We start from the raw sequence: 12,305 nt of genomic DNA on the forward strand, positions 1-12,305 counted from the left end.
GCAAATCGAAGAGGGGTCGGGGCAACTTTTCCGGATTTCGTGTGAGTTGGTAGAGAATTACCCAGCTATCAGAACAAATTTCAAACACTTTCTTGAAAATCTAAATTTCATAAATCATGTTACCCTTGTGCCTTTCTTTCCACAAATTTATCCAATTACAGCAAATCCACCAACCACAGTCAAGCAACAACTCTTACCTCGTAACGCTAGCTTTCGCGGCACCTGTCGGTTGTCCACTCGAGCTCCCCCGGGCATTAATGAAGCTACCCCCATTACTGGCCACCCGCGGAAACAATGCCTTCAGTGCCAACTCCCTGCGCTTAATAGCCCGGGGAAAATCGTACGGGAGCGTCGACAGGGCAATTCCATCGATTCGGTCCCAATGGCCGGCGGGGTCCCCGGGCCGATACAATTGCTTCCAGCGGACGTAGCACAACAGCAGCCGGCCGTAGCATTCCACGTTGGTCGGAGGGTGGCTCCTGGTGTCACAATCGCGGTCATTTGCGCCCAGGAAACGCTCGTAAACCGGTCCCAAGATGGCTTCACAGTCCGGGCACGTTTCCACCCTCAGCAAGGTCAACGCTATGAATTCCTCATCGCGCCGGAATATCAATCGCAGACTGCTGATGATGGCGTTCGATTCGTGCTGGAGCTGGGTACGACTCGGACCGGCGTTGGCCGGATTGTCCCCCACTGTGGCACGTTGCTGCAGCAGCAGATTGCATTTGCGCTGGATGAAATCGGCCAGTGCGTCGATGTTGATGTAATTGCTCTTGATTTCCAGCGTGGACTGCAATTAGAAAAAAGTGGAACCGGAACACGGTTTGAAGGGGGAGGGTTGCGAAAATAGACAGATGTTTTGAAACCCAGCCCCACAAAAACAAGTCTGCGCGGGGAAAAAATAATCCGTTTTAGGATGCATATTGCGCGTAGCACTGATTGCGACTGTGTTTTTCAAACGTTTTTTTTTCACCAACTTTTTACGAACTAACGAGGGTAACCAATCGTGCGGTCCCAGCGGGACTTGTTTTTATACATTTGCGTATTTTATGGAGTCTCTTTGGTTGTGTGTTTCTGGTTAAAAGGATCCCTCAAAAGCTCTACAAATTCAACAGGTGTGACAGGATTATAAAGAATTATGCAGAAATTTTCACACGAAACACAGTTTTATGATTTCATATTACCAGTGAAAGTTGTTTGTGCTGTGAGAAGATTATGTTTCATTTTGGCGATGCATATTAAAACAAAGTAATGAACATTTGGAACAGAAAAGGAAACAATGGGTATTGTCATCTGGGGTGAATCGGGACACATGAGACGAATTCGGACATCTGTTTAAGCCTTGTCACAGCACTATATTCGTTTGTTTTTAATTTCATGGTGTTGCATGTTTTGAAAATTGCTGTCCTTATTTATAATGTAGTCCTGATTCACCTCAAATAACATAAATGCGTTATTGATATTTTTGTTTGAATAGAAATTCTAGGGGAAGTATGCGTATTCTAATCAAAGACCTATCTTCGCCTTCGCCTTATCAGCAACAGCACTGCCTCGAGTAAGCACACTCATTTATGCCATTTACTGTCCAAAAAGATCAAATTAAATGCCCTTTTGATCATAATTTATATTTTAGGAGAGCATTTCTCATCACTTTGATTGTACACACAGTGACTCACGAGATAAGCACTCAACCGCTTATTTTTAATTAAATTAAATATGTTGAAATTAATTTTTTTTTAATAATAATTACATTTCTTTTACATGCTAAGTGGTATGGCTTAAGGCTCTTTATCTTTATTTTTATTTTTTTGTTTTATTATTAACAGCTAATATTTATTTTATTTACTTCAAATGAGCAGTTCTCTACGGAATCGGTCTTTTTTCTTTAATTTTAATTTTTGTATTTTTAATCCGACTGATACTTTTTTGGTGCCTTCGGTATGCCCAAAGAAGCCATTTTGCATCATTAGCTGTCCATATAATTTTCCATAAAAATTTGGCAGCTGATATGTGATATGTTAAAATTCAAAAATCTGTATCTTTTGAAGGAATTTTTGGATCGATTTGGTGTTTTCGGCAAAGTTATAGGTATGGACTACACTGACAAAAATTATACACGGTAAAAAAATTTCGTGTTTTTAATTTCACTTTTGTAACTAAAACTTGATTTGCAAAAACACAATTTGAATTTTTTTATTTTGTATCTCGGCAACTAAGGGGCGTATCAACAAAGTCCAAAAAAGCAAAATATAGAGAATTTTCTCAGCTTTTCAAAAATATTTTTCCAAGAGTGGGCAAACATGGGCACCATTTAAAAAAAAAATAAATTACTGCAACTATTTTGAAAAAAGTTACATTAAAATGGCAATAACTTGAAAACGGTGCACCTTATCAAAATTTCATTTAAGTGCTTTTTGATTGCAAATTCAATTTTACAACGAAAAATGAAATTGGAAAATTTTGGTGAACAATATTTCGATTTTTTGAAAAAAATCTGTATTTATTCAAAAAATCATAACTCGGCCAAAGATTTTTTGTCCATCCTGGAAATTTCTAAAAAGTTGGCATTTGATGTCCTCTAAAACATATCAAAAAGCCGCCGGATTAAAAAATACAAAAAAAAATCGAATGACCGAAATCTCAGTTGTAAAGAGCGAGTTGTGGCGCTATAACCACGGCAAATAGTGTCCAGGGCATTCGTGGAAATACAATGTCCCATCCCAGAGGGTCCCGGAGTACCAAACCTTCTTAGCATGGTGCTCCCAACGAATACAATCAAAATCTCGGAGCGTATGGTGGTGTGTCCCCACGCTTCTTCCTCCCCTGTCGATTCAGAATTGTGTTGTTGTTCGAACACTCAGTGCTCAAACTCAACCCAATTACGAGTCATCTCTGCGATACGGCTTTACGCAGTAGGCCTGGCCGCTTTAACGATTGTGATGTTTCAATGCATTTCGATGCAATGGCGCACTACAAATGTTAATAAATGACAAGAAGAGTGCTAGGCGTCATCTAACCTAAGGCACTCTCCAGGATCCCTTCGAAAGATTGGCTGCGCTAGGGTCTGATTAGATTAGATTAGAATGACCGAAATCTCAGTTGTAATCCTTTCTGTCAGGTAGCAGAATTTTGAGTTCATCAGCATACAAGCGAAAGGTAGCTCGTAAAGCAGACAATTTCGCACCGAAACCGATGACGATGTTTTCACAAAAATGGGTGGCAGCTTTTCCCGTCGTTCAACTTCTTCTTTCTCGCTCACGTCCACAGGGAGGGTAGCGAACTGGTTTCCAGACGAATTTTGAGCGTCCTTGCTCAAACTGCCTGGCTTTGCAGGCATCATTAAGACACGATCGCTTATTATGCTGAAAATGGGTATATTTCCCCTACGTTGTTCAAACCTCCCTTCCAAATTCCCCCGTCGGGCGTCTGTGCCTTGGAGCACAGTGTGAAAATATACATTCTCAGATATTTTTGATTGTACCGGGCAACAGTCTAAATTTGATTTAATTGTCTAAGAATATTGAATTTATCATTGTGGCATTTCATACCGCGTGGTACAGACCCGTAATGCAATGCTATGCTATGCTACAGCAATTATGCCCTGCAATGGAAGTGTACATTTACCAGTTTACATCACATTCTTTTTAATTATAGCCATTACAGAAGAAATGTAGTTTCTCACATGCATACAAATCCGAGTAGGACAATTATAATTTTCTAGGAAGTATAAGTATTAGGGTGGGTACGGATTTTGAAAAGTTCTCAGATTAAGTTCTGGTGTGGTTCCCCTTGTAGGGCATACCCATAGGGACTCTCACGCCAAATTTCAGCTCATTTGGCTGAAAACTGGCTTGTCTCAAGCTGGTTCAAGTTTACATGGAAATTACCATGGGAAATTTTGAATTTTCATTCATTCGCTGCTACAGGCCTGGGGAAAACATGTAGAAACTGCTAGGATAGCCAGAAATGAGCGGAATCGTCTGGAGAACAACTTTCCCCAGAAAAGCATTAAATTTTCCTTAGCATGCTATGAATGTTTGATGAACACCGCGACGCCACATGTCAAACAGCTACCACGTTATTGTAAAATTTGCCCCATAATAGTTCTTTTTTTCATATTTGGAGGTTTAGAATACAGCTAAATAGTATCAGGATCACCATAAATGATAATTCTATAGTTCAAAAAGTAATAAAAAGATTTTTTTTATAGGCGATGCTAGTCCACGTGGTAGCTGTTTGACATGTGGCGTCGCGGTGTTCATCAAGCATTCATAGCATGCTAAGGAAAATTTGAGAACTTTTCAAAATCCGTACCCACCCTATTATGTATCCCAATTTCAAATACTTTTTTCCCCAACCATCAATGCGAAAATTGCTCGTTTTAATTATGACACTTTTCTTTGTTCGCCTTTGAAACCTAGTAGCAAACATATCCTTTTTTTCTCGTCCAACAAAGTGCACTCAACTACATCTCACACCTTGAGCATTTTTCTCTCGGGCCGTTTAAAGTGGAATCCAATTAATTGAGCTTTCCAAAACAGATCGAACACTTGCAATGTTCAGCATGCAGTTGCAGAGCATGAGAGCCATCCGGTAACGCCAGAGGCATTTACGGATATTGAAGGAAGAAAAAAAAAGTACGAAAGCAGAGTTAATTCTACCCCATCCCTTGGGTCATTTGCGCTCGTTAATTACGCAGGGCATCAAAAGTGATTGAAACTTTTCATCGCATGTTTGCAGACGCAATCAGCGCTGTTAAAATCCACTTGTTAAATGTTGGCTCTGGCATGCCATCTTTCCACTCGTTTACGATATGTTTTTTTTTTGCAATCCAGCTTAAATGTTCAATCAATTTCCTACATTTAGCTATCGCTCAATCTGTCAAACTTAATTCCTGCGCCAAGAACAATATTTGAAAATTGGAATTTGATTGCTCTGATTAGCTGATAATGCAATCACAGGGTGGGTCTCGTGGCGCAGGGGTAGCGGCTTCGGCTGCCGATCCCGATGATGCTATGAGACGCGGGTTCGATTCCCGCCTTATCCACTGAGCTTCTATCGGATGGTGAAGTAAAACGTCGGTCCCGGTTTCTCCTGTCTCGTCAGAGGCGCTGGAGCAGAAATCCCACGTTAGAGGAAGGCCATGCCCCGGGGGGCGTAGTGCCAATAGTTTCGTTTTGCAATAACAGGTTTTACACAGTGAATTTTGAAAAATTTACAGCTCGTTCCAAGGGGAACGTTGTTGATCCATCGTAAAATGTTGGCTTGTCAATTTTTTTTTGGCTTAGAATAAAAAGCTTGTTTTCGCCGTTGTACACCCAAAGATAAAGACCAAGCGGATAGAGGAAAGTACTGTTTGGCGAGAGTATAAACCTCAAATCGTGTTCATTCGGTCATTGAAACAGTTCATCCCATTGAGTGGCTTTTATGGACAAAATGACCTCCACTTTGTCACCGAACCATGGTGGCCGATTCGGCAAAGGCGCGGATCAATACGTCAAAGGTCTTGGGTTCGAGTCTTTTTTTAAGGGTGAACTTTTTGGAAAATGAATCCACGAGTAAAGTACTCTCGGTAATTTACCATTTGACTACCTAACCATTCGATTTCAACCCTGATATATTTAAAAACCTCGTGCAATGTTGTCCCTCTTCATTTGAAAAAAAAAAAAAAAAATGAACCGATTATGCTATCTTGAATCTTGACACACTCTGAACATTGTTGCAAGTGCGACAACTGGCCAAAGGGATTTAAATCGGACGCGTTTGACTCACGTATATGCCCGACTACTGTGAACATTTCCAACCAAATTCAACACAACCTTGGGACAAATCGTGTTTGTTATCGTTTACATTGCGTGCTCTAATTTATGTTTATTCAAAACGCGTTTTTCTTGGAACGTTATAAAACTACGAAAGCACGGTCACGTCAAAATGACTTGATTAGAGTCTTAAGTGCCATTTTTGGCTTGACGGTTTTTGTCGAGCTGGTGGAAATGACTGCAAAAGTTCTGTAATCTACAGAATATTAGATAAGGATTTGTTACTGAAGGACCCAGATTATGTTGTTTTAATAACGAAATGAAATTTCAGAGATTTTTTCGAAAAAATAACTCAGTTTGATAGTAACAAAAACTTATTATAAAATACATTTTACCTCAAACTGAATTATTTTTTTAGTTTTCATTATCTTTTTTGTTCTTTATAATTTAAAATGGAAGATATTGTAAAATTCAAAAACTACATTTAGTATGGTAGCGTGAGTTGAAAATGGATAATTTGCGCTAATGGATTTGAATAGATTTATTAATAAATGATAACCCATATCCAGAGGTATTGCAGCTGAGGTCAGCTTGGATATGTGACAGCGTGAACAGGACGCTTCTGATTTGGCAGGTATAAGCGATTTCATGTAGTGATATTTACCCGCAGACAAAATTGCTTGTTTGGTCGATAGCCATTGACATGTGTGAATAAATGATGAAGCATGGTTTTACACTATTTGAACTGTGGTGTACGCTGAAACTGTGTGATGTGTCAAAAGCTTTCAATGATTTTTAGCCGACTTTGATTTTTATAAATTTCAGCTATAAGAAGAAACAATCAAATCATGCAGATGAGAAAAGAAAACCAAAAACTCGACATAATTACTATGGAAGTGCCAAAATATAGCAGAGAACTTAATTAAACCAAAATAAAGTTGTGAAAAAGCTCATTTTAATATGATGGTTATACTTTGCTGCATCGCACTTCGTCATTATCTCTCTTGAAAGTCAGTATCACATTGTTGACATAAAAAAACGAGTTTCATTCTTTTTTCGACCCAGTCGTACCTAGAGAATATAAAAAAAGTTAACTGATGGTGGTCCACAAGCCATGGAAACCGATCGATTAATTACACCTCGTTAGCGTTGGTTAGTGTGGCTGGTTGATTTTTTTTTCGTTGGTTTTCCTTCATGTGAAATAATATGAACAAAAAATTAAATAAAAACTTACTACAATTTAACCCAGTTGACTGTAATGGTTGATTGAAGTTCTTGGGCTGCAGGCGCACCGTGATTGATGCCCCTTTTTCGTTGCACCATGGTTGATTGAAGATTCGGTTCAACCTGCAGCGAACCGTTTTGTTACGGTTCCGATTCCACCCGCCCGCGGGGACATCCCGCGGATTGATGGATGACCTGCGTTTTGTTCTCACTTCGCGATGCAACGCTCGCCCCGAACCTGCTAAGGGGGAGGAGGAAAAAGTATTTGATTTGATTGCATTTACTAGAGTTTTATTGATTCCATCACCATTATTTGAGCAAGCATTAAATGTGGTTCTTGGGTTTTTTTTTACGATTTCCCGCTTACCGGAAATTCGTTTTCGCAAATACACACACATATTTTTAGGGTTGAACAACCTATACACTGCCTTTAAACTATATTTTTACCCACATCAGCATTAGAACACAATTACGTACATTCACCCTAACCTACCCCAACAAAGAGCATCCCCGGGCAAGACAGCTGTATGGCGTTTCAGTTTTGTACGGATGGAATTTATTTTACCCAGCAGAGGGCAATAAAGAAAAATGCAGGAGGTTAGTGGGAAAAATTGAAACCTTTCACCGTGTTCTTGCTCAGCGATGGCTGGACTGCACAAGAAAACATCATGACACGCGGTTACGGCCCGACGGTGAAATGTGGTCTCTGATGATGGAGTTGATAGGTTTTCACCGATGCTGTTCCGGAAATAATTGCGCATTGATGGACATTGACGAGCGCCTGCCGGAGGAGCTTTGTAGTGGTTGGCAAAAATTTAAACATTTTGCCTCGAACATGATTTTTGATTTCATTTTGTTTATTTAGCATCAAAGAAGTTCTTTTTATATAACCAAAAGTTAACAAAGACTTCCAAAAAAGTGTCCACGTGGTTTATGGATATTCCCTGTTGAATGTTTTTCAATATAAACTTAAAAATGAATATATGAGCATCACCATGATTATATTGATGTATTGTTTTTCAAAATATTCGCTTTATGAAATTTTTTTAAAGATGTACACAAAAATGAGCCTCTTTCGTACCTATTTTCCATTTTAAAGTTTATTGATAATCTATAGGTTTATGTGATTATTTTACATATTTTACATCATAATAACATGGGTCATTCTTCGCCAACTCACACAGCAGTTGCCCCGACCCCTCTTTTAAATATCTCGTGACGAAGAGGCTGTTTTCTTTTTCTGTTTCCGTTAGCCGATTTAGCGTTCAAACGCTTCACCGACGTAACGACCAAATCTTCAGAAGATTTGCGTTTACCTTTGTTTTTGGCGCATTTTGCAAGCAAAGTTCTCTTAAAAAGATGGCTTCGTTTGTAAAATACAACAAAATTTCAGGTGGGGTTAGTCTTGAAAAGACTGTTTAGAATTTTGGAAAATAACTCAGGTAGCAGGGCTGCGGAGTCGGGTCATATTTCAAACGACTCTGACTCCGACTCCGACTCCGGCTTTCTCAGATTAGCTGACTCCGACTCCGACTCCGGCTCCGGCTTTGAACAAATGGTTGGCTCCGACTCCGGCCTACCAACTCTAGCCGACTCCGACTCCGACTCCAGCTTTCAACAAATGGTTGGCTCCGACTCCGACTCCGACTCCGACTCCACATGTTTTTAAATGTTTCAAAAGTTAGTTAACTATTATTAGTCAATTATTTTCAAAACATTGATAAGTAGGATTTTTTAAATACTCTCTAAGCGTCATGTTTTTCTCAAGAAAAATAAGTTAAGTAAAATTAAAGTAAAGTAAATTAACGGAAAAAAGTTTCTAGGTTCCAAGCTCTATACGTTATGGAAACAGAAATCAAAAAATATCTTCAGTTTTAGAGGCATTTTGAGAAGAACAGTTTTGTAAGTAAATTTGGATTTACTTGCTTAACCTCAAATTTGAAAATATTTTTTTCAAAGCTAATAAATTTAAATATTAAATTGTTATTTTTGAATGAATAACTAAAAGAAATCTGGCCTTAATGATCTATTGAACATTAAAATTCAATTTGCTCACTTTCAAGCTGACATTTGTAAGAAGCACAGTGACAGGCATCTTATTTTTTAAATGACAATTTTAAACGAAGTTTTTTTTTGTTTTTTTTTTTTTAAGACGTACATGGACATCACGCCATGGCTGAAAGAGATTATTATTGCAAATCAATGTATCTAAACAATTTCTTCGTGGAAAGAACGCTTAAGATGTCCTTTTCAAATATCTGCGACATGGAAAATATTTTAACCTGGAAATTTTTAATTTATTTCAATTTTAAAATTTTATATACTTTAAAAAGAAGGTGCACGATACTTCGTGAATCTTCACCTAAAACGAAGCTTTATGGATGATCTTGCGCCTCCATCAAAATATATGAAAAAACTTAAAATATAATATAAAACAAATATCCACATGTAAAATATTTTCTAGGTCACAAATATTTATTTTTTTAAGGTACATTGATTAGCAATGATTATCACATTCCGTCATATTGGCGTAAGACATACAGTATGAAAAAATTCGTACCAGTTGATAATATTTTGATTCCTTTGTTTTTTGCCTTCCTCACCTCACTGAGGCAAGGCTATAAAATCACTCGAAAATTGAACTTCTTAAATACGACTCCTAGATATACCTTCACGTATACCTATCGACTCAGAATCAAATTCTGAACAAATGTCTGTGGGGATGTGTGTAGACATGATTTTTTTTCCACACGATTTTCTCAGAACTGGCTGAACCGATTTTGGCCGGGTCAGCCTCATTCGATTCGTTTTGGGGTCCCATAAGACCCTATTAAAATTTATTCTGTTTAGTAATGTATTTAAAAAGTTATGCTAAGAAAAAGATATTTGTATCTACAAAAAAGGGTGATTTTTTGCATAACCTCAAAAAGGCCGGGTCTTTTTGTTTACGTGCGAGAGTCGCGCCAGATGCGAAACGCCCGGTTGCCACATTGCTTCGAATGAAAGTCTGCAGGTTTTCGGAAAAGTCTGTATCAGGTATATATATTTTTTTCATTAACTTATTTTCATTATAACTTTGTAAATATGAGGAAGGCACCAACCACCTAATGGTGGATTAAGAAACGTTTTATTTATAATATTTGAAAAATAAATTAAAATCCTTTATTTTGTTCTATACATTTTTTATAAGTTCAATTTTGTGCTGAATTCTTGAGATTTGTTCAACGATAATTTGCAACGATATCAAAATAGTTTACCTAAAATCAACATCAACAATCAATGATTGTTTCAAATTTGTTGCAACTACTTTTCACATTTTTTGTTAGTTTAAATTATTTTAAATGCAACACTTTGATTTTCTTGTACTCAGCTATAAACAAAATGCGCATGTTGAGTTCCAAGTAAGAGATTGTTATTATCGTTGATTATTTGTTACAAAAGTTAAACTGTCAGTGACTCTTTTTCGATCTGCAAAAACAGTGATTACTATCTCAAAAAAAAAAAATCAAATTATTCGCTCTACAGCATTGCCTTGGCATTCTCGATTGCGAGATTCCTACTCGAAACTAGGTATCCGAAGGCTTGATTGTTGAGGCAATTGCAAACCTCTTTTTACACCTTAGCTTCCATCCACCCCGGGATTCGAACTGACGACCTTTGGATTGTTAGTCCAACTGCCTACCAGCGACTCCACCAGGAGAGGACCCAGGGAGACGACTCCTACACCTGGACTGAGCTAACGACCTAACCTTTTTTAGGTTAGTCCGGGGCCAACATTTACTTCCCGTCCGACGGAAGGCGTGATCAGACAAATCTCGTCTCAAAATTTGCCACCGGGACCTTCTGGGATCGAACCCAGGCCGACTGGGTGAGAGGCAATCGCGCTTACCCCAACACCACGTTCCCGATTACTATTTATAATCTTTTAATGTACCTCGTAATTTTTTCCTAAAAAATGATTTAACTTAAAACCTCTAAGACATTCGCTAGCGGGGTAAAAGATGACTTGTGTGTACTTTTTTCAGAAATAACTGGATGAAATTTTGTCAAATTTGAATTGAAAGGGCACATAAATATAGTCTGACTACACAACCAATATTTTTTTATTTTTTTTTGTTGAATTATGATACTACATACTTGAATAAGAGATTATCATTTAGTGATTATAATGTAATAACACAATTAGAGCTTTTCAATCACAATAAAAAGCTTCAAATACATAATGGCATCTGATAAATCAATTAAAAATATAAGTTGTTTTGTAAATTGAGCTGTTATATAGGAAATAGGTACTGACCACTAAAAAAAAAAACAAATTTTTTGTTGAATTTAAGATAGCTCCGGCTCCGACTCCGACTCCAGCTCATAAAATTTAGCCAACTCCGGCTCCGACTCCGACTCCAGCTGTTCGAGTTTTGACGACTCCGACTCCAGGTCCCCGGCTCCGACTCTGACTCCACAGCCCTGTGAGGTAGTCTTTAAAAAAGATTGTGAATTTTGTTTGAAATAACTCTGAGCTTAGGTAGTAAAAACAACCGCAGCTCTAGTGTCCGATCACCTCGAAGGTTCGCAAGACACTGGTGGTGGAACGATGTTAAATAGCAATGATTACAAGCAACCCTCTTATGCTTATATACTAAAATGTTTGTTATTGTTTGTTCTACCACTTTGTATATAACATTTCAAATTTCAAAATGAAAAAATACTTTCTAAATAAAAAAATGACTCTTCTGGGTTGTTGCAGATAAGAAAAGTACACTAAATTACCCAATTGATGACATGTGCTTTAAAATATCCCGTTAATTGACGAAAAATGGGAGAATTTCTGTAAGTTTTTTTTTGTATTTTTTTCGATGAAAATTAGATTTTTTTCAGAATTCTGAGTACGCCATCAAATCGGGCGTCCAATTTTACATCAAAGTCTTTTTGGCACCAAACTTTCAAACCATCACCATTTCAGGCTGCAAATCATTCACAGAAAAAAAAGATGAATTTTGGAATGTTGAAAATTTGGTAGGTTGAATATTACCTCTTTTTTTGAGTAATATTACATAAAAATGTGTAAAAATGTAAACTTGATGAACATTCATCAAAAACTGATGAAAATTCATCATTTTCTGGGGTAAAATTAATCATTATTTTGCCACAAAAGCTGTCACCATTTCCTGATGAATATTACCATCATTTTTTTTTCTGTGTTGAAATACACGCTTTTTTAATCGAATGTTCACAAATAGAAGTGGTTCTAGAGGAGGCAACCTTTTCCGATTTCGTGTGAGTTGACGGAAAATTGACCTTTTTTGAAATATTCAAAGTGTACGT

The 12,305-nt window shown here is 37.7% G+C and overlaps 1 protein-coding gene across 1 annotated transcript in view; it reads right to left on the reverse strand.

Moving 5' to 3' along the window:
* LOC6044900 overlaps positions 1-12,305 on the reverse strand; it is a 93,491-nt gene that overhangs the window by 12,680 nt on the left and 68,506 nt on the right. Inside the window, 1 exon segment of the mRNA XM_038260416.1 lies at positions 198-790. Coding sequence (XP_038116344.1) covers positions 198-790 — 593 coding nt within the window.

The sequence above is a fragment of the Culex quinquefasciatus genome, chromosome 3 (genome assembly GCF_015732765.1).
Source record: "Culex quinquefasciatus strain JHB chromosome 3, VPISU_Cqui_1.0_pri_paternal, whole genome shotgun sequence".
In the NCBI taxonomy this organism is placed as follows: Eukaryota; Metazoa; Arthropoda; class Insecta; order Diptera; family Culicidae; genus Culex; species Culex quinquefasciatus.